This window comes from Zonotrichia leucophrys, chromosome 13 (assembly GCF_028769735.1).
Source record: "Zonotrichia leucophrys gambelii isolate GWCS_2022_RI chromosome 13, RI_Zleu_2.0, whole genome shotgun sequence".
NCBI lineage: Eukaryota > Metazoa > Chordata > Aves > Passeriformes > Passerellidae > Zonotrichia > Zonotrichia leucophrys.
The window spans coordinates 14,774,816-14,801,994 of record NC_088183.1 but is presented as its reverse complement, the minus strand read 5'-3'; the positions used below and the strand labels follow the sequence as shown (position 1 = coordinate 14,801,994).

Genomic DNA, 27,179 nt, shown 5'->3' with positions numbered 1-27,179 from the left:
ACAAAAATCCTCATAAGAAGTAGCCAAAAAATGAACTATTGATACAATGGCAACATAATAATTTTTCATCTAAACTTGTACATTTTTTTTAAGTTTCACTGAGTGATTCTTTATTTGAAAGGATGCTGACTGTAATTTCATCATTAATTCATTAGTTCCTCATTATGTACAGCTCTGACAATAACCTTTAATTGTGCAAAGAAGGATATTTCAGGTACTGAGGTAAATTAAAGCAGTTTCTCTTAAGTGAATGTTTTCTTCTTTGGGTGGGAGACTCTCTAGAAGAGTAACCCACACCTATGCAGATAATATGACAATATTTTAATGCATGTATAATGTAATTAAATACATAAATATTTATGTATGTAATTAAAAGCAATTAGGGTCCAGGGGCGTTTACTTCTATGTAGCAGGCAGAGCATTTTCAAGCCTCTGCTGTGCTTCCTTGTTTACTTATTTATACCCAGAGAAAGGAAGTGGTGAGGCTGACTAGCTGAAACCTCTCAGAGCAGAGACCATTTTGTATCAGAGGAAGCTGTGTCTCTCTGGAACCAACTCACAGCACAATTTCAATTGACCAGAACAATTCCTTGACAGAAAGGAGATTGAAATCTGGAGATTGGCTGAGGAATTCCTTGGAGTGGCCACAGAGAGGGAATCCATGGCTGTGTCATTGGCAGCAGGGCTGTGAACACTCCTGGGTGCTCTGGGGAGAAAACCAACCATGGACCTGCGGAACCTCCCCTACCGCTCCGACGTGCTCACCTGGGACCCAGATGACTTAGCAGAATATTTCAGGACGGTGAGTTTGGCTCTGTTTTGTCTTCATCTGATGGAGGAGCAAACTGCTGGAACATTGGCTGGGCTAAATTCAGGTATTTTATAATAGGCAAAGCTCGCTGCAGAACGAAAAGCAAAACCGCTGTCGAATGAGAAGCTGAGCTCAACTGGTCAGCGAAAATGAATCTTGAAAGGGGTTTTTAAATTGGGTATAAGAGAAACTTGTGGCTTAGTTAGAGAAAATAAACAGGTTGCTACAATGCTTGTTGGTGTAACACACACTAACAGCTGTGGAGGGCACTAAGGTGTGAAGATTACAAGTTTTCTGTTTCATCTTCAATGATTTTCAGAAGTGATATTTTTTCCTAATTGCTGGGTGTAACAAATGAGCCTCTGAATGTCTTCGTTAATCACACCCATGGCTAGACTTGTAAAACTTGGCACACCTCGGGCTTAATTTTGAAATAATGTGAAGTTTATTTTTTTCCTATAACTCTGTCAGAGTCTAATCTGGGGCGTTGAGGCAAGTTTGATAGTAGAATGCAGAACTACTTAATAAAGATGAGCAGATCAAACATTGAATCTGTGTCTACCAAATCTCCAGAGAAGTGAAACTGCCAACTACTTACAAGCCCCTAATTTTAGGGTGCGGGAGTTGGTGGCACAGGAAAGTGAAACCAAAAACTGGAGATGGAACAGATGAGATCATTATCAACAGGTAACTTCAGACAAGTACAAAAAACATCACAACAGTGGTGCAGAGGGAAGCTGGACTGTCATTTCCAAGAAATTAGGAAGGAAAAAACGGCTTTCTGAGAGATCTGATAATAATACTCTGAACAGTGATAAAACTGTAAGTTCTGCCATAACTGAATACACATTTATCTGCGGTGCCTCCCTTCTAGTGATCAAGACACTCTCCAGAATGGAGATAATGGCATTCCACTCCTGGGGAGCTAAATCAGGGCAAAAGCTGTTTAAGTAATCTAAAATATCTGGGTAAGACAAGAATGTCAGCCCAAGTCAGCCAGCTCTGGGCACCTGTCACAAGTGACCAGATCTTATCCCTGAGATAAACTCAGAGAATATTGTATACTCAGAGTTATATATAAACTCAGAGATATTATCTCTGAGATAAACTCAGAGAATGAATGAACCAAGTTTTCAAATAATTTCTGATCTTTTTGTTTAGAAAAAGCAAAGATGTTCATATTTGGGATAGTCCAAGGTTTATTTTTAGTAACTAAACAGCATTTTTAATCAACTGCTTCAAAATTGAGATTATGTCTCAATCACAGTGATGTGTTGCTTCCCTCTGCATACAGACTTGTGCTGGTAACATCACAATAGCATTCAGTGTAGGAAAGAAATTATTTACAGGTTTAAGTCCTCAGCCTGCACAAAAATTTTAATCTCTATCCTAAAATATTTACCAGAGTTAAGTCTGTTTCTTCATAGGAATAACTGAAGGTGGCTCCTAAAATTTTCCTCTCTGCTGTTGGGTTGTTTCCAGGATCCGGACACCAAGTTACAATGTTACACCTTAACGTGAAAAATGGGATAGGACTGCAAAGGACATAAAACTTTCTGTAATTTCTCTACTTTAGGGGAGCTATCCCAGCAGCACAAGGTCGTTTGTCTGCAGAACTTTCACTGACAGAAGTTTCAGACAGAATAAAAATCATTCTTTTGTCTTGAAGTCTCCAAAAGTCACTTTGTCTGCCTGCTCTTTGGGCTCCTTCTGATATGGACCTGACCAACTTGACACAGATCAAAAATATAAATTATGTTCTTACATTATGCTATTACTGTTTAAATTAAAAAAAAAAACCCAAAAAACAAACAAAAAAACCAAACCAAACAAAAAAAATTCCAAAAAACAACCAAAAACCAAACCCAAAAAAACCCAGAAAAAACCCCAAAACCAAACCTAGGACAACTGTTGGAAATGTTTAAAAGTCATGTCTTGCTTTGTGATCAACCTGTACATGAGCAGCTTCTAAAGAGCTCATGTCCTTGTCCTAAATGCTACTGGAAATCATAATACTGTGGGAAAGCTTTACAAATATTGTAGATAATTTCCAGGATTAACAAGTGAGATTTCCATGCAGAAGTGAAAGCTTTTTGATCCCAAAAATGAATTCAGGGACTGGGATCAGTCAGTTTTAGTATTCCTGGATAATAGGGTTTTTGCTCTGCTTCTGCAGCTGCTCATCGCAGGCAGTACCACAATAATCCATTTTTTCAGCTATTTCTTTGGGCCAGGTAACTGTGAGGTGCTTTGTAAATGTGAGGAATAACGTGTTCCTAAATGGATGAAAACCTTTAAGTTCACTGAAGGATTTCTGTCATAAAAATCCATCTTTATGGGGCAAAATGAGCCATTTAGGCAGGCCACAGCATACAAAAAGGTATCTTGAAAGCATCTGCTCAAAGCCAGACATATGTTTAAGTGTCTTAAATTGATTCTTATAGTTAAGGGTGCAATAATCATCTTCTCATTGGCAGCTAAAGTACAAGGACTGTGAGAAAGTCGTGAGGAAGCACAGCATAAATGGACAGAGGTTTTTGGTAAGTGGAGCTGTAAAATTCCTTCCTGTAAAATTCCACCCAAGTGATGTTTCTGACTCCTTATTTTGCACTGGCAGATGAAGAGGCACCTCCCAGGTGGTTACTGGGGTATAAATATGGGAGGTAAAATGCTTTTGCTAAAATCAGCCAGACAACTTGCTTTAAATATGGAATGCTGGGAGCCCAAGCATGTTGTTCAATATGAATATTTTTTAGTATTTTTTAAACTGACAGGGAAGTTCTATAAACCAATAATCTTGTCTTGAATTCTTGAATGTAGAAAGTTCTTGTTTTCAAATATTAACTATAGAAAACCCACATTTATTTATTATCCTCTCATACTAAAGACACAGCCCTGCTCAGAATGACTGGCCTTTCATTGGAATAACTCCTTCATTCCTCTATAGATAAAATTGGATTTCTTCTGTAGCAATACACAAAAGCAGTAAAATTTAAGAGCATCAAAACTAGTAAGCAAAGTCTCAGTGGCTTTAAATCAACATTGCTCTAGGCTTGGCTTAATTTTAGAAAAAAAGCTGATAACTGCCACTGACACAGCAGCTGTTTCCAGGTCTTAAATACACACCCATGAAGATGTGTAGGAGCTTTTAGTATATTACTGCTTTTTGCTTTAATTTTCAAATATTTACCATTCTATTTCCCCAGAAGTAGTAATTTTATTCTATTTAATTAGTCATAGTGGGGAGATCTCTGCATACCTCTTCTAAAGTTTTGTATTTTTCATTTACTTGTCCTAATATTGGGTTTTTTGACATTTCCTTGAAACAAAAAAACATTTTCAAGCTCCTGTTGTAGGAGCAGGATTTGATCCCTCCCTGCTGCTGGAGGGTGCAGTCAGCATTATTCAGATTTGTCATGGGATTTATCCTCCCAGCCCCCAGGAGATCTCAGCTCAAGCACTGAGGATCTGTGGCTGGAGTGGGACTTCTGCCTCTGCAAGCACAATGACATTCTGGCAGTTTGTGAGGTGCAAATAGAAAGTGCAATAACTCTGTGATTTCTAAGTGATTTTTGTGATTTTCTATTATTTCCAGAGTGTTTCTGATATTAGCTCAGGGTGCAGCAGCTCTTCAGAGGCATCCCAGCAGATTTGAAGGATGTTTTCTACTGAGCGAGCCAAGCAGCTGCTCACGTCTGCTCAGACTCTTTTTAAGCTTTTGAATTACTTGGCATTTGTATAATGGAAAAAAAAGGAAAAGGTTCACTTGTTAAACAGAGGAAAATGTCCAGTAAAATATTCCAGAGTACAAAGCAATCTGGAAAAAAAATTGCTTCTCTCTATGAATGGTTTTCCTAAGAAACATCTTTTTGCATTTTCTGAGTGGCTGGAAACTGCCAAATTACGTTTGCACAGAAGCAGCTGCTCAGGCTGAGTGTCTGCTGGGTTTGTAGCTATTGTCAGATCTACATGATAAACCTGGTGTAAAAATGTTGCTCTAAAATTAATCAGAATAACATTCTAATTTCAGAGTCACCTTTCTGGCTACCACAAGGAAAGCCCTATTGAGATGCAGTGGGGATAAAAACGAAGGGGTTCTATGCAATTTATTCTAATAAAATTCTCTACTATTTAAAACAGAAATGTGGCCCTTGTAAAAGAGGTTATACCTCTAATATTTGTCAGGTTTATCACCAGAATAGAACTCCAGAGAGAAGCTTAAAAAGCCTTTAGAAAAAAATATGATTCTTCAGGAAGTACTGCAGTACATTTCCATAAAAGCATCGTATTTAGCCTGTGTTTCACTCCTCCCAGAGGCAAAATAGTGTGGAAAAACACAGATAAGATTTGTTCTGTCCTTTGACACTGACAGCTTTGTGAACCAATGTCTAAATAGAAACCTATTATTGTAACCAGTAAAAAAGACAAAAAGAACCAGACTATCATCCCTCTTCCAAAGATAATTAATTAAACTTGCGATTAACTAAACAAAACACTAAACCAGCAAAATCCAAACTCTTCATGATGCCTGAATCTGTCCCAAGTGTGGCTTGCACATGCTGGAGGAAGAGAAGGGATGTTCTGCAGGAGCATCAGGAAAGGTTTCCAGACAAACCAAGGTTTCCAGAGAGCACATCTCAGTCAGGGGAGCCTCAGTCCAGGGGCTGTGCTATGGTCAGGGGGAACAAACATCCTCCCCCATCCCTTCTGGAAGGAATTTTTAGGTTGCCAAGGCTGTTTTTAAGTCCAAGGAGTTTTCCAGCTCTGTGTCCCCTAGAACATGGATTCTTCATGTACTCTGTTACAGATAAGGTTCTTAGAACAGCCAAAGGTTCTGTATTTTAAAATCTGCAGTTCTTCCCTCAAATTTTGCAATCATGCACAATCTTGCCTAATTTCACTGTCCAGACAGGAAAGAATTCAATATACCTGGCTTCTGAAGTCACATAAATACCACATGAATTCATGCCACATTTTGAATGTATGTGTCTGACTGACTTGGATCAGTCACAGGGTGTTCCATGGACAGTTTTGTCACATGTCCCCTGTGTTTCCTTTCCAGAACATGTCTGAAAATGATATTCAGAAATTCCCAAAGCTCAGAGTGCCGTAAGTAAAGTCAAACTATTTTATTGTTAAAAATTATTTAAGCTGTTTTGCACTGAGGTCTCATAGGAAATATCAAGCAAATGATTTGTGAGTGATTGGTTAGAGGTTGTTTATTGGAGTGTACTGAGAGAAAAAGAAGAATATTCCAAAATGAAATGAATGTTGTTGTCATGACTGCTCAAGCAAAATGATACAATACAAGGGATTGTCTGGGGGATGTTCAAAAGAACTTGTGCATAAATGCTTTGAGTGACAGCAGCTCCACAAAGGTTAAACTTTTGTGCAAGTATTACCTTTGAAGTATGACTTAACTGTTCACTGCTTAACTGTTGACTTTAACTTAAAGGGGGGAAAAAAGTCAGTTATGTCCACAACAGCTGAGAATTTGAAATTATTTTCATGTGCTTTAGGTGGGTGTTCAAGAGAAATCAGTTTGGACCATGTGATTCAATGTTCAATAGCTTTCTCAGCCTCTGTGGATTTAGGCCTTGAAAAAGTTTCCAGTTCATCTCAACAGTTTCCATCATTTCAGAGAAGTTACTAAATGAAGAAAAATAATCCCATTAAGTCAATACTGAGTAGGATAAATTTACTTCTTCTAATATTTCATGGTGTAAAATGAAGGATTTTATTTTGCTATGAGTTCTCTGCTACCTATTTAAGCTGGTAGAAGGTTTCTAACCTTGGAGCTCACATGGAGCTCTTCAATCAAAGGAGGGGGAAAAAAAGGGAATTCGAGCTATTCCAGCATGGCTGTGTCTTTGTTGCTCATTTCCCAGTTCCAGACTCTCTCCCTTCATGGATATCTTGATTTTGCTACACAAGATACAAATTGCTTTGCCTTTTCAGCTGTATCAGAGCTGGTGGAAGGTGTTTTAGGGAAGACAAGAATATTGAAAAATTTTGTGCTCATGGGTGAGCTGGTGGGAAGAGCTGAACCCAGCAGGACACCCTTGTTCAGAGCAGACATGAAGGACTGAATTTGAAATTTCCTTGGATGTGACATATTTCTTAAAATCACATCTATATTTTCACACAATAAATATCCTGATAATAGAGGTTGGTGGTATACAATATGTTAGTAAGGAGGTCCAGATATTATTTAAAGAAGATGTCTCATTAAATTCTGATGTCTCAGAATTTCTGAACTCACTTTCAATTAAAAGAAACATTTAACAGTGTTGATGACAGACCAGATGTTTGTGACAGACTCACCTAACCATAGTGTAGAATTTGTAATTCTCTGATAATTTGTCCCACCTTAGCAGTCCTTTGGCAGAATTACCTCTTGGTCTCATTGTCTGAGCTTTTAAAATTGAGAACTTCTGGTGATTTCCTTTCAAATTCATGAGAGAAAAGTAGGGTCAGTGGATGGTCTAAGAAACTCAGAAATACCAGAGATATTGATGCCATAGGTGAATCACTAAAATGAAATTATAACCATGTGAAGTTGCTCCTACCTCCTCATCAAACCCATTGGTACCTCAAAATTTGATTTTCCCATTCCAGAAAAGTGAACTGCCCTTTTCAGACAGGTATTTTGGGTTTCCTGTGTGTTACACCCCAGCAGAAACTGAACAATCTTTTCACTCAGAGCTTTTGAATTTTTCAACAAGAAAAGAATTTGAAATCAAGAGCTTTGAAAGAAGAGTGAAGCTTGGTGCACAGCTTGAGGAACTGAATAAATAAGTAGATATTTCAATCTGAAGGAAAGCTCTGGAACTTTTTCATACTCACAAACAAGCAAAATATTCACTGGAATGTGGTGATTATACATGCAGAATGGTCTTCCATGTAATGGCACTGTTTAAAACAAGAATTTAGAGCTTTACTAGGGAAGAGAACTGGTTCTCACTAAAAACAATCAACCTACCAACCACCAAAAATCCCCAACAAAACAAATAACAACAACATTAAACCAAAAATCCACTTAACCCCAAAACAACCCTCCAGGAGAGAATTAATGGGCAGAAGAATCTGCCATTTTGTTAAACATTAATTTCTTTACTTCAGAACCTCCACACCCTCATCGAAACACAAAGTAGTGACTTCTGCTAGAACACATTCACACTTTTCTTTTGTATCATAATGCAAACCTCAACTGCTTGTAGCGAGAATTCTTCTACAAACTGAAAGAGGGATTAGCGGATTATGGTTACACTACCTGATACTTAATAGCAGTGCTAAAACCTGAGCATACCCTGCAAAAAGCCCAACAGAAACAGCAGGCGTTACAGCTCTGGCCAGTGACCAAAGGAATAAAGGATAAATTAACAAGAGAGATTGTTCCTCAGTAAATTTAGCAGGAATATTCTGACCTAAGTGGAGCCAGCACCTGGAATCACACAAGGTTTGCAAAGCCCAGACTGCATCTGTACAGGACTCCTGAGCTGGGTGTGTGGGCTTGCTAAAGGTGCTCAGGGTTTGAACAGAACTGTGTCATTACTTGGGGATGATTCTGTGACTTTTCAAGAATCAAAAGTAGGTCACAGGTGTCATTACAAGGTATGACAGGTCATTTCCTGAATCTAATTGTAAAACTCTACAACCTTCTGTTATTACTAATGAATTATTATTTTGAAATTTCATCTCTACCAGCCCTGTTACCAGTGCACGTCTTCAGAAAACTTCTGGCTTCTTTATAAAAACCAAAAAAACCACACATTTAAGCACTATTTTGAAAATGAAAATAACTTCTTAAAATCTTTAGCACTCTCTACTGAAAGGGCTGAACTCTTTCTGGAAAACTTTGCTTAAAAAGTTAATATTAATGCCACTATGTTTATATACACACCTGAATCCTCACAAACAGCAGTCGTGAAAGAGAAACACTGGTGAGACAGGGAAGGGATTTGGTGGATTTTACACAGAGCAGACACTGACCATCGGTCCTAACCTAATCATGAAGGTGTTGCTAAAATTTTGATAATAAATCTAGTGAAACAAGAGGCCAATCTACAGCTTAAAAGAAAAATAGAATTTTTCTATTGTTCCTTAGCACTACTGCCAGTCAGAGAAAGTCATGGAGTTTTATATTTGTGGAGAACAAATTCGAGTCTTGCAAAATATTTTAAAGCACATTCGACAGAACAGTGCCTTACTTATTGTGGTCAGAACTCACAAACAGAAAAAGCAAAGATTTCATTAAAAACAACACTGGTGGTTGGTTGACACCTGAACAATGATATAAACACTGGAATTAGTCTGTCACTCCTATTGTTTACTATTTTGAGAAAAAAGGATTCCAAATTTTCAAGATGCTGTTGATCCCTCTGGCTGTTCCAGTGGCAGGTTCGTGGCAAACCTGAGATCTGGAATTTCCAGGCTTGTGGAAAAATCTTAAGGCATATCCCACAGCACCCCAGAAATTTCCAGCAGCAGCAAGCTCATGGTTGCACTCCTGGCCTCTGCCAGCTCAGTGTGACACAGCCAGAGCCTGCAAACATGGCACAGTCTGAAAGTCATTCTACTTTCAGAAGAGTAAAAGTGCAAACATAAAAATTGAGAAATCTGCACTTTCTCTATTAAAAATGTAAAAGATGTCAGTGCCTGTGAACTCATGCTCTCAGCTGGGGTCTAAAGGCTGTGGCAAGGTTTAGAACAGAACTGGTGCTCAGTCTGTTTTGAGGTCAATAACACAGCACTGCATCTGCCCAGCTGAGTCTTCTCAAAAACCAAACCAAAGACTTGGATCACCAATTATGCTTTTGGCAGTGCTCAATATGCAACTGTCAACAAATTCCTGGCCCCAGAGGATTTGTATTCCACCTCTCTTAGCCATCTTAAGCCCTTTGTCCCAATACATGTAGAGTGGATTCTACTCATGTGAGCAGTATCTGCAGCTGAGTGAACTAAAGCCAGTTTTGGAGTCCTGCTTTGGGGGCTGGTTGTGTGGGGTTTTTTTCAAAAATTTCAACTTCCTGCCAGTTTTAAGTTTAGCAACTGGTGGAGGAGGTAGAAAGAGAATGAGAAGTCTGAGTAACATTTTCTGCAAGTGCTGTTGCCTTATCCTCTCCTATCATCCACTCCCACAGCTCAGAGAGCAGTGTGGTTTTGGTACTTCCTTCCTCACAGGGTGACAGGCTCAGCTGCTCAGTGCACCAATCTTCCCTGAGAACGTTGCTTGTAAAGCCTGACCTTCCTAGAATTTGCTTTCTTCTAATAAACCCTCTGAGCCATTGGTTTGAAGCATTTCAAATAAACTAGAAGTAAAGGTTAGACACTGTATTTTAAGCATGATATGATTAATTTTTTGGCAGCAAGATGAGATGATCGATTTCTTCCTCTCAGTTTTTCCTCAAAAATCAGTTGGTGTAAATGCTCATAGCCCAGGTTTAATCCAGAAAGCTTCCAAACAATCAAGTCTCATTCACATCCAGGGAAGTTGACTCTAAGAATCATTACCTCCAAAACCAGAGAACTTCATTTTACTTATTTAGTTGAAAAAACCCCGACATTCTGAAAAATCCTCTGCCTCTTCTACAGCAGGGAAAAAGCCCCAGACAAATTCCATAACTCACTTTTTGACCAAAGCACTGATGTGTGCAGGGCACTGCTCACCCCAGGACATCTCCTGATGTCTCACATGGAATTTATTATTCACACAGCAACTTCCTTGTCCCCTGCAGCAAAAGGAAACAACAGTGAAGCTGGATGTTCCTCAATAAGAAATAATGACAATTCAGAATCAGATCCTGGCTCATCCCAAGCTTTCTTGGAAACAAAATAGTCATAAAAGCAAACTTCATTAGTAGCAGAGCAAAATTCTGGTCTCTCAGTAGAATTAACCCTGTGAATCTTAGTACTGACTGTGCTCCACTTGGAAAGATCTCTCCAGGCATAAAATTATAGCCTCTTGATATTCTATTAATATTTCTGCCATGCACTGAAAATGTCTTAAAACATGGAATGAGATCAGCCTTTCCCCTTCTCTGCTGGAGGGATTGCTTGGCTGCAGAGGAAGGAACACAAAAAGAATAGAGAAGAGTTTTAGGGAACATTTAATCCCTGGTTTTGCAGCCATAAGCTCTGTTTTCCTGAAGCATTATTTGCTTTTTCCATGCAAAATCATACAAATGCCTTGGCCATTATTTGAAGCAGTGTGATGTCTTCAACACCCAAAGATCCTAAGGTTTGCTGGATTTAATGTTTATTTTCAATCACAATCCAACAACACGAGGTTTTACCAAGGGAAAACCAGTCTAGTTTGTAGCTGGATATGCTGTAGCACAACTTAGCAATACAATGGTAAATTCAGTGTTTTTATCACATAGTAAATAATAATCATGAGTTACCAGATCAAATTTAGCAAATTCTGAGGGATAATGGTGTAGAAAATAATTTCTGTGCTTTGACAAGTGATAGGTTTCAAGGGTTTTTTTAACACTATTTTTGTTCTTTTTTCCAATAGAATTGTAAGTAAACTAAGCCAAGAAATAAACAAAAATGAAGGGAGGCTCTCTTTCCTTCCAAAATGGTGAGTAAGACAACTCAGCTTTCTTCTTCAAAGCTTTCAGATCTTTCCTGGACTGGTTTGAATTTAATCAATAATGCCTGATCAGAAGAGCAGCCTGGAAATTCTATAGAATAAAGCTCTGTTTCATTAATGCCATCTGATATCAAATACCAAATGCTAAGCCCATGAACACCCCAGACACTTCTACCATGTCCAGAACCAAGTAACATTTGCACATTTCCTGCAATTTTCCAGCTGAGCACACAGCCCTTAAGAAGGCCATGAAGCCCAGACATATATTATTAATAAATCATCATTAATGCATTCCACAGATCTATACATCATTATACTCTTTAATTCTTAATATTTGTCACTGAATATAACCTTCACAATAGAAGAAGAGCAAAAATTGCAAGAACATTCTATGAGAAAAGAACAATTTATGATCCTACCCAATGAAAACCAAGTCCACTCTACAAAACATGGTTTTGCATCAGCTGATAACATGATTTTACACATTTCCATTCACTAGAATCCAAAACTAGAACTGAAAACCATAAAAACCTTATTTGACCTTCCATTTATGGACTTGACTTTGAAGTTTCTGTTTTCAGGACTGGTAAATGAATTTACTGGGTCCCCTTGCTTCAAACCTGACTTCTCTGACTTCAATTCTTCTTGAAACAGATTAGATTTTATTAGGATTCTCTATGTAAATAACCGCTAATATGTTTTTGGCATTTTGGGCAGAGTTAAACTCATCTATGTAAACTTCTTTCTACTGTGACAGTTAATTATTGCCTTTATTTGCAATAGAAGCATCAAGCATTTAATAGAAAGAATTTATTTTTTGTATCTTTGCTACAGGGCCCAAACACAAAAATCTCCAGAAAACACAGGTGAGTGAATACTGGCAGACCCTAACAACAAAAAGTGTTTAAAAATATTAAAATTTTAAATAAATACTTGCAGAGCAGAGTCAACACATGGGAGCAGGGTTAGGAACCAAAAACCCAAAACAATAAATGAAAATATGAGAGTATAAAGAAGTTTCAAAAATGAAAGATGTAGATTCAGGACAATCAGTAAGAAAAAGTGTTTTTAAAGAGAAAAGATGGTGAAGGAAGGCAAAAGCAGAGACTTTTACCTTTGAGAATAGTCAAAATGTCTTTATTTAACCCAATAAATTGTATCAGTGTGTATATATTTCTGTTTCAACATCTCCACCTCCCGCCTTTCCTCCTAGCAGCACTGTATTAGAGAGGGAACTGAGGTTTAAAAAAACCCAAACCCTTCTTTTATGAAAGCTAAAATAGCCTTAAACAAGGAGATAAGTCTGGGCTCATTCCGAAAGCATTTTATTTCAAATTATATAATTTAAATTAGAAGTGGGACAAACGTGAAGTGCCAGCACCCAGACTGTGTCACAGCAGGGCAGCTTTGTCTTGGTTTTAATCAGGACGTGCCCTCACCAGTGCCAGCCTGCCTCTGAAAGAACAGCTCCTGCCTGTGGCACAGCCCTGAGGTCCAGAACTCACCTGGCATTGCTTGGGTTCTTTCTTTCATAGTTCTGATGGTCACAATACAAAGCAACACTCCATTTTCAGAAGGCTTCAGACCTGTTTTTATGATAGCCTGCATGCTTTTTATACACTCTTACAAACCTCATAAGTTTACACTTTACTCATTGGTCATGAGACAAATAAAGTGCTCATAGGAACAGGCAGTTGCAGGTTTCTCTTATTTCTCTTTCTTTCTTTCTTGGTTTCTGTGTCAGTGACCTTGGTAGGAAATTCTTATTATTCTCTTATCAAACTTTTCTCTGGCTCACAGAAGTCTCTGTAAAACCTCTCCCACACTTTCTGTCAAGTTGTAACATCTCTGACAAAGGTGTCCATGCTCAGAATTGTGTTTCTTCCCACAGGGTATGCTCAGGATGATGGTGGCTGGTCTTCCTTTGTGAGTATTTGGGTGAAGAAACCCCCCTGGCTCAGGGGTCTTTCTGTTCCTGCCCTGGCTGTGTGGGCAGCACAGCTGGGGGAGGAAAAGCAGGAGCAGGAATGAGGGGAGTGGCTGCACACAGATTTCCTCACCGAGAAAGGCTCTCCCCAGAAATTCAGTATTGCCTTACTCCTGCCTTCCTGTAGCTCCCAGCCTACAACCAGCTCCCCACAGAACCACAGCTGAGTTTTACATGCCTGTTTCATTCTCTTAAAAGAGGTGCCTAGAGGTTGCTGTGTTATTCAGTGGCAAATTCTTGCCATTTTATTTTCTAGAGCCAACCTGTTGAACAGTATTATTTTTAAAAAGCCATTTAGCCTGCAGAAGTTCCTTCTGCCTTTTGGCATAGGAAATGCCTCCACAAGGTGTTTAGGCGAAACACCCACCCCAGCTGCTGATGCACAGCCTGAGCTTCTGAAGATCTCTGAGGCTAACCAGTGCTAATGGTTAGCCTTTGGCTTTTCTCCAAAAATAAGAGGGAGAGGCATTTTTAGAAGCCACTTGTTACTAAGTTCACAGGAGATTGGCTGCTAATCTGGGAGCACAGGAGATAAAAGTAACCACCTACAGAGCACTGGGCTCTGTGCCAGCGCACAGGACTCTGGAAACTCCAGCTGTGGTCCCAGTGACAAATGGAGGGCTCTTTTCCTCTCAAGCCTTGGCAGATTGCACAGATGTGCAGTGACCATATTGACACTGTCCCCTTATGAGGTCCTGCAAACGAGGCTGGTTTGGGTCAGGACAACACCAAGACCCAAATCAAAGACCTCAGCTTTTATGAATAATTTTCACAAGTTGGGTTGCATGCTGTAGAGGAGATTTTAGAAAGCAAGAATGAATATCAGCAGCCTCAACTGCTGCTCCCGTGTTCCTGGGAACACTGACTTGTTTGCTGGTGCCTTGGCTGTTCCCTAAAACACTTCATGCATTTCAGCAAACTTGCTCCTTATTTTGACCTCCCACTGCACTCACTGTCATCACATGATATTTGTTTCCTTACTTAAGCCCCACTAATGCATTAGTGGAAAGTTTCTTCCTTTCCCTGTATTATTTCAACAGATTTTTCCCCATCAAAGTGGTTGTAAAAGTTTGGTATTTTCCAGAGTGAAAAATCCCACAGTGAAAGGCCCCCAGGAACTGCTCTGCAGGGTTTAGTGTTCTCTTCCAGCATCCACTTTTTATGCTCATTTGCCAGGATGATGATGATGATGATGATTATGAAAGCCCTGATGAAGACCAGGAAAAGGAAGATGAGGCTGACTATGAATCACCAACAGAGGAGCCTGAGGAAGCAGAACATGACAGCGATGGCTACGAGCCACCTCCTTCCAATAATGAAGAAGCACATCACAGTGTCATATTTCCTGCCAAGTCACTTCCAAGCAGCACAGATTATATAGGTAATTACTAGAAATTAAGTGCTATTAATAAGATTTTACCACCACATTTTAGGTGGCTTATAATGGAATATAGAAGGTTTTTCCTTGAAGGTAGCAGTGTAGTTCATAAGCAAGATTTAAAGTTGTGACTTTTAAAGTTACATTTTCTACTTTGCACAAGCTCTGCTGGAATAAAGATTAGTTTTGTGTGATGTGTGCATTATTTGGCCTTTGATCTGAACCTGTGTGAAATCACACACATGTACATGCTGCAGTGGCTTTAGCAGTGCAACCTTGGACAGAGCAGGTTGTCACAACAATGGCAAAAAACTCCAGTGAAAGTTGGGAAAAGAACAATCAGCTGTCCCTACCTGTCATTTCTGTGTTATGTCTGAATTCTCAGCAGCCTGGATGTGTGGAGTGCTGCCATTCAGATTGGCTGGTGTTTCACACTCTGTGCTGCAGGGAATGAAATGAATGCTGTGGCCCAGAGCCTGGCAGGGGAGTCACCCCCACAGGGACAGAGCAGCCTGGAACTCCCAACACAACACACTGATCCTAAAGCAACTGCCAGGCAAATCCTACAGCAATGTCTTGATGATTTATTAACTTCAGTAGCCAGGTTCTCTTTGTCATAAAGATTGAATGAGTATTAAATAACCAAGCTCTGGGTAGTTGTTTAATTTGGGATTTTTGTTTTCTTTAGACAGACCTACAACAACCAGATCAGCACATCAGCCTCCACATCAGCCTCCAGTACCGCCCCAGAGACCTGGCCCCGCCTCATTTGGGGGAAGAAGTGCTACTGTATGTTCCTGTCTTCATATCTCACCTATTTCCCATCTCAGGACCTTCTTAGGAGTCCAAGTGCAGGGCCATTTTTATTCACCTAGTGTATGAAGAGGAAGCCATCAAAACAGATTTGAACGCTGTTACAAGATGGCCATTGTTCAAGGAACAATTCGATTTCATGGGAGAAATACATTTAATTATTTTATATTACTTCATTGATTCTTACACTGGAGATATACACCTACTTGTGAATGCCTCTCCCACATAAATGAAATACTTTTAAGGGATGCCTCTGTTTTGAAAACAAGGTTATATTTTTCCAAGCAATACTTCTAGTGCTTGCCCAATTGAATTAAGACCACCTAAAAGTGTAAGAGACTGGGTAATCAGAACGTTGATGACCAAGATTTGATTCTTTTTTTTTCCTGCTGTGAATACTTCAAAACTGAAAACTGTTGTGTTGTTGACAGCTGGCACTATAGGTTCAGTGTTTGGCAGAACAGATGTACACTAAACCTACCAATTTATACAAAAGTAAAGGTTTAGGATGTAATGGAGGGACTGATGCAGTGTCACAGAGGTACAGCAGGGTTGTTGGACAATGCACCTCCCCTTCCTGAGGGGACATCCCACTGGAGTGTGGGGAGGCACAGCAGATGGAGGCAATTCTGCATCCAACAAAAACCAGGGATTTTGGTCATGCTCCAGGAGGGTGCCTGGCTCCTGTCCTTCCTGCAGTGAGCAGAGACTGCTCCTTGTGCTGTGCCACATAAGACTGGCAGATGACTGAGGTGGGGTTAATACACTCCAAACAAAAAGGTGAAGACACATTTTAACCACTTGTGAAATATCTGTTCTAGCTGCCAGCTTTCCCTCCTCCACCAAGCAACAATGACCTGAGTAGAGACAGAAACATGAAGCCTTTGAAACGTGAGTACAGCTGCTGTTTTCTTTGTAAAGCTTTCCCACAGACTACAACACTCTTCCTCTTTTCCCTCAGTTCCACTCTCTTCTGCTACTCATACAGGAGTCTGAATTGTTGTTTTAAGAACAACTGTACTGATACAATTGTACTCGTACAGGAGTCTGAATTGTTGTTGTAAGAACAACTGTCTGTACAACTGTCCTGATACAATTGTACTCATACAAGTCTGAATTGCTGTTTTAAGAAGTTACACCAGTTCTAGTCTATGCAAAATAAAGATATATTGACCTATACCAGCAAATGATCTTACACAGTTGTTGTGTTTAGCCCCAGCTCCTTCTATAGACAGAAGCACCAAACCCTCTCTGGATCGCCTTGCTCCCCCATACGAAAGAGAAGGCCCAGGATCAGGTCAGTATTTGCTCACATTAATATCACTGGGGTTGCTTTAATTACTGAAAATCATCAGTTTGTAGATAATTAATGCAAAAGAACAAGGCTCAACCAAATACAATCAAAGTAACATGTTTATGAAGAAATGTTGTGAGCAGAACTTACAAAGTGGGAGAGAAATTTCATGTAGAAAACAGCAACCCTGGGTCACACAGGTGAACAGAAATACATTATGAGAAGCCTGTGCAATAAAGGTTTGATGCACACCTAAGTGATTGAACAAGGAAATATTTAGTAGGTTAAAGGAGGAAATCACCTTTGCATACAAAGGTAATGAAACTCTGCATACCCTGCTGTAGGTAATGTGGCAACAGACTTAAAAGAAGGCTGAGAATTAATAAGACACAGAAAAAAATGGCATTTCCTTCAGAGCTGAAAACCACATTATAAAAAGCATCTACAGATATGACTCTACAATTTTATTTATTATCTAAACTCTTATCTGTTATATAATGGCAAGAAAGTATCCAGTAGTTCAAAGCTGAACCTTAGATAGTGTGATTGTGACACGTGCCACGTTGAAAATGTTTAAATTTCCCTTCAATAAGAGAGATTGCAATTTTACCATCACTTGCAAAGCCAAAATATTTTTCTGGCTTACATCTCAGGATATGAGTTCTTCAACCAGCAAGATTAACTTTCAATTTTATTCAAAACTCAATTATTTCATAGGAAGATTAATTAATTAACTTCCATTTTTTTCTAAATGTAAGCCTTTTCTGCTTTCAGGGAAGAAGCCAGTCATTCCTGAGAAGGTAAATTTTTTGGTGTTTACTGATAGTTTTTGCCTATTTTGATACACTTACACATTCTCATAACTATTCCTTGTTGTTTTGCAGCCTCTGGTTTCACAGCTAAGGTAAGATTTGTCCTCTGCAAATGATCCTCTCATTGCCATTATTCCCCAGTTATTTCTTAATAAGCAGCTTTTTGCCTTCATTTCATCATCTCACTCCTGCTTTAGATCCCTGGGAGAACAGTTAGCAATGATGCCAAAACCTCCTGTCCCATCAAGTGAGAGATATGAAAGAGGCAACCCACCTCCCCTAAGGAAGCAAAGCCCTGGAAAGTAAGTGCTCATTTCACTGAAATTCAATAAAGGAGAAATGAAAGTTAACAAAAATATGGACAAGCAACACAGGATGGTCTGATTTACTGGTACTGCATGACAGCAGGGTCTGTGGCTATCAAAGGTTTGGTTCATAAATATGCACAGGATGTGCTTGAAGCTGCAGAAAGGTGTGAAGGCAGAAAAACTCTCTCCAGTCATATCTGGAAGAGCCATTGCGTGGGGCATGACTCACTCCCCAGTTGTACAAAGATACAGATGATCCATGTTTTCTCCAGCAGAGCAAGTTCTTGCTCTAGGGAACATTCTTACATGAGTTCTATTGCTATTGCTTTGGGTGTTAGAAAAGGAAAGCTGTACTTTCATCCCGTTGATTTTATTAGCCTGCAAAACTCCTTCTGAACAGCCAGCAGCATTTTGTAGCAGAGCTGCATCATTCCCCAGCATTTTCTAGCAGAGCTGCATCATTCCCCAGCACTTTCTAGCAGAGCTGCATCATTCCCCAGCATTTTCTACACCACCTGGGGGCTGAACACTGACTGTACTTCAAACAAGAGAAGAAATAATTGAGATCTGCTAACCAGCCAGGATAATTGATCAGAGAAACAAATCCTGATATCCTTATGATGTGCTCTAGCAGTGTTGTTAAATATTATAAGTGAGTTCAAGACTTGGAGACTAATGTTTCATCATTGTACAAGCTTGTTTTAAGCTCTAATCTTAAAATCAATTAATCAGATATTTTCCTTGTTAATAAAATCAAGATGGGCTAAGAACTAGAATAATGCATTAGATTATGGCTGAAAATTAGAATCTTAGATAATTTTATGAGGAAAAAAATGTTTCTGCATCCACTGGTCTTTAAAACTTGCTAGAAATTCATGTTCTAGTGAAAATTTGGCCTAATGCACATGAAGTGAATGAGTTTTATTCCATCTATGATGAATGTTTTGTCTTCATTTCAGGCACAGTTGGCCACCACACAAGAAAAATGAAGTAAGTATAAAGCATATATTTAAAAGTATAGGGGTTACAGTAAAATTAAATAACTGTATAAACTAATAATGCTGGAAAAGTAAACTTGTTTCTTCTATAAATTGTAAGGAATACTCATGGATCGCTCATGGCACATGGGGTGTTTTTGAACAGTTCTTCTGTGTCAAGCTCAGTTTGTTCCCTGAGAACTTTATCTTGGATAACAGGAAGAATAAAGCCAGAATTTCTTCTGTGACATGGGAGAAGTGATTTTGCTTAAAAAAGATTTTGGCTTCTGGGGATTTTTTCAGCTTAAGCTGATCTAAAAGTTTCAATTTCAGATAACTCTGAGAGTCTACACTTACTAGAAGGATTAAGGAAAGTTTATATCTCCTGAGAGTTTCTGACTATTTTATGTCAAGATGCATTATGGGACATCTACCACACATCTTGTTTAAATCTTTAAAGCTTTAAAAACTTAAAAAATTATTTGGTGTTGCATGAAGACAAAATGCCCAATATTTTAGAGGGAAGTGATGTTGTAGATATTAGAATCCCTGTATGCTTAAAATTGACCAATGTTCAGGTTTTTTTGGTAAAACATTCCCAAGAATTGTGCTATAATATGTTGCTAATTTACTTTTTTTTTTTTTTTTGGCTCCCCAGGATGAAGAAGACAGTAAGTATTTCTACAGTAATTTTTCAAACTTGAAATCGTCTTTGTCTTAGTTCTAAAAAATAATAATTATAAAAAAAAAGTAAAAAGGAAATGACTTCAGTTGTTTCCTTAAAGCCATTTCTGAAGTCAGGTGGTACCCTGATAGGCAGTAGAATTATTTTAAAGTGCCTGATGCACATTGACATATGAAAGCCACAGACCCCAGGAAATCAATAGCTAATACCTTCTTTCAGTCAGGCAGGTACCAGCCAGCAGGATTTCTTATTTTGAAGTACATTACATTAGAGAGATTTGTGTTCTGCACACAGCCTCAAACAGCTGGAAACAGAAACCTGGTGTCTCCCAGTCCTCAGCAGACCCTGCTGGCTCTGTGCAATGTTAGTCACTTTTATGAACAGAACAGAACTTCTTCCATGTGCCACCAGTGTTTATAAACTACTACAGAATGCTGATTTCTGCAAGTGAGTTGGTAAAGTGACTCCATAACAGAAGCAGGACATTTGGCCAAGTCTCTGGGAATTATCACTGCCCTAAGCCTCCATAAAGAATAAAGTTATTTAAGCTGTGCAGAGCACAGTTAATCTGTTCCACTCCTGCTAGTTCAGGTCTGAGGACACTGCAAAAGGAAAATGTTTTATTTCATACTGGGAGAAGTCTCAGAATGATGCTTAAAAGGGTGATATCAACTCTGCTACCTAGAACCAATGTGACAGAAAACATGTACTACCTTCTGCAGTTAAGGTACCTGAATTGTGGTTTATAGAAAAACATAACCTAGAAAATGTAGATGTTGCTCAAGCCAGTTCCAGTTTATTTTTAATTTTAATACCTACTTTTAAGTTCTCAGCTGACCATATGAGTTTCCAGTCTGTAACTAACACAGCAAGGATGTTTATTGCATTATATTTATCTAATCAAACAGCAGTAAGGTGACAGAATTTCTTCATTCTACTTCATTTAAGAATATCTCATGTAGGATTTAAGTTTCCTTCTCTTCCTCTCCACAGCTGCCCCACAAAGACCAGTGCCACAGCTGTCTTTGCCCCCATACAGCTCCAATGCCTTCCCACCCAAATCTCTCAAGCCTCCACCTAAGCCAGGATCCAACAGCATTCCTGCTGCAGAAAGGTTTGTTTCACCGTTATGGGTCATTCCTTTTGAATCTCAGTCTCTTGGTAGTTCATTACTGAGCCTGTGCCTCTACAGAACGGTAATTAGTGCTGTTCCTACTATCCAGGAGAATCCTTTATAGAATTGAAGCTCTGTATTAGTGGAGCAGAGAGTGTACATCAGGCAACCTGGAAAAAACCATGAATCCCTCTGTTTTATGGCAAGGAAGTTTTTAAACTGATTCCTTGGAGTGGCCACCTAAAACAGAGGCTAGACAAACTTAAGAGAATAAAAGCAGGTATTTATTGAAGGCCTTCAGTAGGTTCACCTTGGGCAGTCAAAAGCTTCTGAGGGGCTATACCGAGGATGGAAGATGGTCACGAGTTTTTCAGACAATTTTAAGTTTGGTTCATTTACATCTCAGGGGTTAATTCTCCAATTACAGCTTCAGGTAATGAAGTCATTTACTCCAAGTTACCCCCCTCCATTCACTGTTGTTTACATCTCTGGGGCCTGAGACAGTGAGGTGTCCTTGAGTTCCAGGCCTAGAGAGGAACTGTTTTATCTCACTGAAATGTGAGAACAGCAACTGACAGGCCATGGAGTTTTAGAGCTATACACCAAAGCAGTGCAGGGTGTGAATAATAGAAAAGCTAAATCCTAAAGCATCAAGACCCTACATGGTACAAAGCTTCCATTCATGAGACACCCATTGCTCTCCCATTGCTTGCAGGGTCCATAGGAATGACCAGTCCTTCTGGGAAGGGATCATCTCCTACAAAACTAGGCAGGATTCAGGACAAAGGGGTCCTGCACACTCTAGGACCCCTTAAGTGGTAGAGCTGCAACTCCTCACACTTCAAAACTAAAAAACTCCACAAACTCAGTTGTCTGGAGTTGAATCAGAAAGAATTTCATGTCCCTTTTACTAAATCATTACTGGAATGGTTGATAATTCCTATTTAAAATTGTGAACTTTGCTGCAATTTTTTCCCAGCTTCAACTCACAAATATTTGATTGTTATGCTTCAATTGCTAGACAGAAGAGCCCCTAATTAAATTTTGATTTCTGATGTACCATGCAACAGACTTAGACTTAGATGACTTAGAGTGGGCTCTTTGAGTCCATGTCTGATGCACATTTTCTAATATCTGTATTTTTTTAATGGCTCTTTGATGAATTCCTCACATTTACCATCATTCTCTGGAACTGCTGACACCAAAACAAACACTGCAGTAGCAATAGCAAGGTCATATGCAAATTGAACTATTCCTATGATGAACATTTCTGCTTATACTCAAAGAGCATTGCCAAATTTTGCTGTAGCAGAGGCCCCCGGGCTGACTGATTCTCTCCCATAAATCAAGTCATGATAGGGTGTTTTTGTTGTGCAAACAAAATTAGCATATTTATCTCAGAGCCTTTTTAACAGCTCATTTAAGCAGAAGAGAAATATGAAGAGTAAAGGTAAGGAGTGCAGGCAATTTGTTCTCAATTAGGTGAAGAAACAAAAAACCTCCCAGAAATTGAAGAGTGGGACTCCATTTTCAGCAGTTTTGGATGTTGGTTGAGGTTGGCAGAGATCTCTGGATGTCTTCTGGTCCAACCCCCTACCCAGGCAAGGTCACCTTGAACAGGCTGCCTGGTACCACATCCAGATAGCATCTGAATGTCTCCAAGGAAAAAGAGAGATTCCTCAACCCTCTTGGCAACCTGCTCCAGTGCTTGCTTGCCCTCACATTAAAAAATGTTTCCTGATGTTCAGAGGGAACCTCTGGTCTTGTCACTGGGCACCAGTGAAAAGATCCTGGCTCTCCCTTCAGATATTTATGTGCTTTAAAAGATCTCTCCTGAGCGCTCTCAGCTTCCAGCTCCGTTAGCCTTTCCTCATGTGGGAGATGCCCCAGTCCCTGGTGTTGCTGGCCCTTTCCAGCTTGCAACATAAATGTGAAGCTGCATTTTTATCAACAATGTTACAGAAGCTGCAAGGGTAACAACTCTGTAAGTGGAACCCTGCAGCGAGAAAGGGGTGGAGAGCTGCTCCCTGTGCTTGCTGCTCTGGGGAAGGACAGACCATTCCCTGTGAAAACTCCTCAAGCTCAATGCTCTCCTGCTTTGATCCTGCTGCAGAAGTCTCTGTGGCCTTTACTGACTGCCTTATTGCCAGATACTGAGCTCCAGGTAAACTTAAAGGTGGATCCACTTCCACAAAAAGAAGGAAAGAAAAATAAAAAGAAGAAAAGAAAAGGCTCTCCTCACCCTGCATAGGTCTCAAGGGGCTCTCACATTCTGTAAAGCAGGCACAAAGTCCAGATCAGGTGATCAGAGCACAGAAATGTTGTATTTATACTGACCACTCTTTTTTTTTAAACAGTGCTAGAAACCTGTCTGCAACTGGCTCTCTACCACCACGCTTCCATCCAGGTTTGTATCCTACATCCTTACATTGTTTTTCTTGTTTAAGTGGATGAAAGTTGAAAGATAGTTTCAGTGAAGTCAATAGAAAAGCTTTTTTTCCTATGGATGTTTCTTCTTGGACTGGGAACAGAAAACTATCAAGTTCCTGAAAGGCATCTTGTGTATCTTATTTAGTCTGAATCAAAGACTTTGGGCTTTTTTTCCCCATGAAATTTGGGCTTCCTGCCCAGTTCAACCAGTGTCAAACCTTCATAAAACCATCCTTTTCTGTGCAGTACTGAGAGCTGACCTATGCAAATCACTGTGGTATGCTAATACTCCCTAAAAAGGTTAGCAAATGCTTTTCATGTGAAATACACTCCATATTTATCTTGTAAGGAAAAAAACAAAAAAGAAAACTGAGACATCAATTGCTTTACAAGTCATTTTTTTGCACATGGTAACAGCTGTCAATGTCCTACAGAGACATTTTTTACTTTCTATTTGCTGAGAAGGCAAGGATTGCAAAGAGACAATGTTACTTCTGTCTCTAAAGAAACCAAGATGCTCTCAAGTGACTAACTGCGGTACAGAAACTGATAAAATGTCACCCCTATTTCAAGTTCATTTGTTTTTATGGAAATCTGAACCACAAGAGCTCAGTTAAATTCCCTCTGCATGAAGGATGGAATTACGTAAAGAACCTGGTTCTCATAGAGAAGCCTAAATCTGATTTCAAATAATTTCTAGATATCTCAGTACCAGGGTGTTCGATTGCACTAAATAGTTATTTAGTTGTTTGCACTGGGTGTTTGGTAATTTGCACTATTCACATGATTTTTATTTACACCAAGGTGATACAAATACTTTATGCTCCATGAAATCAAGATCCTACACCCTGGGTGCACAGATGAAATGATTTTCCTGGTTTTAACATTGTTTTTCTACTTTTGTACCTCTGAAGGCAGCAGATCTCCTTCCAGAGGCCCAGCTGACATGAGACCTCCGCTGCCAATTCCCAGCAGGCAGACTGTTCACCAGGCAAACACAGAGCAAGACGAGGTACAAAACATGAACCACAACTGTAAAGACACCAAGTTTTCTGGCTTTGAAAGACAACACCTTTCAAAGTTGTTTTTCCAGTCACTGTCAGGACACAGCTGAGTGCTTTCAGTTTCCTTTTCTGTGTCAAACTGTAGTGCCTTATTTTGTCCTCATCAAGAAAAACAACAATAGTTGAACCCCAAAAGAGCAAAATAAGAAAAATACTTGTTTTCTGGATTACTTGTTTTGCACAACTGCCTTCAAGTAGTATCAAACTTTCAGTTCTCCTTCCATAAAACTTTGATGAGTAAAGGACTCACTCTTTTAAGTGCATTTTTGCTTCACATTTCCTTAAATAAAACAAGTTTAGAGCAAACCACTCATGGTGGTAACACTGGTGGGCAATCATAAAGAGTGCATTTACAGGAAGTCTGCAGAGTTGTCTCAGATGATAGCTAAAAAACAAACAGATGAAGGCAAAGGATGCCTTTGTGCCTAGTGTCCAGGTAGACAAAAGAGAACATAAAAAGAACATAAAAGAAATCTTTTACTGAAAGTACTTGGAAATACCTGTTTTCTTAGCTTACCTTAGCTACATTGCAGGGGCATAATGTCTATAACTGTAATATTTTCAAGTTTACCAAAGTGAGCAGGTAATTTAAAACAACTTAGCAGCACTTTCCATACCACAATAAAGAGCAGCATGATCTGCACAGGGAGATTCTGCACACAGACCCACACATCCCTCACACTGCAATTTCTCTGTACTTATTTGCATGTTGCCATTCCCTGGCAGCTGACCTTGTCCTTGTCATTGTCCTGTCCAGCCCCAGGGCTCTCTGAAGGATGAGTGGTACGTGGCTTTTGTCAGCCGGCCCGAGGCAGAGGCAGCGCTGCGCAGGATAAACAAGGTACTGCAACCCCACCCCTGTCGGGGCCACAGAGCTCAACAAAATGAACTACAGCTTCAAACAAGTCTCATCTGTACATGTGGAAATAAATTAAATATAGAAAATTTAATATTTAATATTAAATATATAAAATAGAAATGAATACATTTAAATATAATAAATATTTATTATAGTTTAACTAATTTAATTTAAAAATAAATAATTTAAAAAGAAATGTTTAATTATATATTTATGATAATAATATGTTATTAAAATAATAAATAAATAAACATTAGAGAATAATAGATTACATATATTAAATATATAATATTATATATAAAACATATAAATATAAAAATAATATCTAATATTTAATATAATAAAGATAAATAGAATTATTGCTGTGGGAGTTGTGGTTACCCTCTGCTGCCTCACAGCACTTGCCATGAGCTGAAGATGGCATGTGTACCATTCCAGTGACTTGTACCAAAGTCCAATTTATGAGGTCCCATTCAGTGCCTTTAAGAAAGAGATTTCAATGGAAGAATTGTCAAAATAGATCTGAAATGAGGAAAAGCAGAGAGAGTGGTACAGCATCACTGCCTTTACCTAAATTACACAGTGTCATTATTTTAAGCTGTCTATAAATCCATCATGTAGGAAATGTGATTGGCACTTAGCGGAAATGAACTTCTCTTCTGGTTAAAGGGTTAAAGTGATGTGAGGTTTGGTCTTTGATATTTCACTTCCTTCTTTAAAGGAATCTCTCCCTCATACAACACCATTCCTACCTTCCTTTAGAATCTGCTTTTGTAACAGAGGAAAGTTAGAAGCAGCAAACTGAAAGACAATACATTTGTCAAAAGATCTAAATGCTTTAATGGTGCAGTGTCTCTTATCAGAAAAGAAAAAGATTTCAGAAAGAAAAACACTTAGAAGCACAAGTGCTCTAGTGAGAGGTGTTACACTGATCAAACTCAGGAGTGTCTGCTCTTTGTCATCTCTCATTTTTTCCTGTTTCAGGATGGAACATTTTTGGTGAGAGACAGCTCAAGGAAAACAGTGACTCACCCCTATGTCCTGATGGTGCTGTACAGAGACAAAGTGTACAACATCCAGATCCGCTACCAGGAGCAGGAGCACTTGTACTTGTTAGGAACCGGCTTGAAAGGAAAAGAGGTAATCTGTGTTTTTCACACTACTTCTCTTTTTAAGGCATCTCCTGCCTCATTCCTCAGTGCCAGGTGACCGTTCTCCTGGCTGGAATTGTGCTTCTTGTCTCAGAGAATATTGTTATTGCTGGAAGCAGAATCAGGTTATGCTGTTTGCACTCAGGGAATGAAGGGGTGGCCTTAGGACACAGCCATTAGAAATCCACGTGCCTGGTTAGGGAATGTTTGTTTCCCACTGAGATAGCAGATAAGGGAAATGCAGAGCTGAGAGCTAATCCATACCTGCCAAGTTCCAGCTTTGCTCCCAGGCTGGTGGCTCAGCCCCAGCCTGCAGGACTGTGGGTTTGTTCAGCACATTCCTGGCAGCTCTGATCCGGACAGAACCCTAAACTCATCAGCCACCTCTCATCTCTCAAGTACATCAAGCACAGTGGCAACAGCATGTGTTAAACAGACCAAGAGTATGTAAATTAATTATAAAACATTGCAGCAGCTTGTACACAGAGTTACTGAGCTACAGATTGTGACAGGAATGAGAACAGTTGAGCTGGACCTTATATATATTTATAATATTGATAAATGTTTAGAATATTAAATAAACCTTTTGTTTCAACTGGTTACTAATAATTCTGACATTTTGGCCTTAGTCTTCTCATTTTTTCCATCCCACAGGAATTTTCTTCTGTAGCAGATATCATCGACCACTTCCAAAGAACACCCCTTCTTCTGATTGATGGAAAAGACAGAGGCTCAAGAAACCAGTGCATGTTAAAATATGCTGCAGGACATATTTAAATGAAACTTTAGAGAAGATCACATATAGTACTGAAGCCTCCTGAAGTTTATATACTTGAAGATATTTTCCTTTTCAGCAAACTAAAATCATGAAGTCATTAAAATTCACAGTTTCAAAGAAA

The 27,179-nt window shown here is 39.2% G+C and overlaps 1 protein-coding gene across 1 annotated transcript; it reads left to right on the top strand.

Annotated features, from left to right (window-relative positions):
* The first annotated feature begins 621 nt into the window (after positions 1-621).
* On the top strand, positions 622-27,179 carry LCP2 (lymphocyte cytosolic protein 2). The gene is made up of 21 exons (XM_064724972.1): positions 622-802; positions 3,289-3,351; positions 5,874-5,920; positions 11,331-11,396; positions 12,243-12,274; positions 13,300-13,334; positions 14,572-14,776; positions 15,462-15,562; positions 16,408-16,477; positions 16,800-16,883; positions 17,655-17,680; positions 17,765-17,784; positions 17,890-17,994; positions 18,960-18,990; positions 19,636-19,648; positions 20,656-20,776; positions 23,134-23,183; positions 24,121-24,218; positions 25,028-25,111; positions 26,114-26,269; positions 26,935-27,179. Exons 1-21 carry the CDS (start codon positions 725-727, stop codon positions 27,055-27,057), a joined length of 1,608 nt encoding a protein of 535 aa, XP_064581042.1. The 5' UTR covers positions 622-724; the 3' UTR covers positions 27,058-27,179.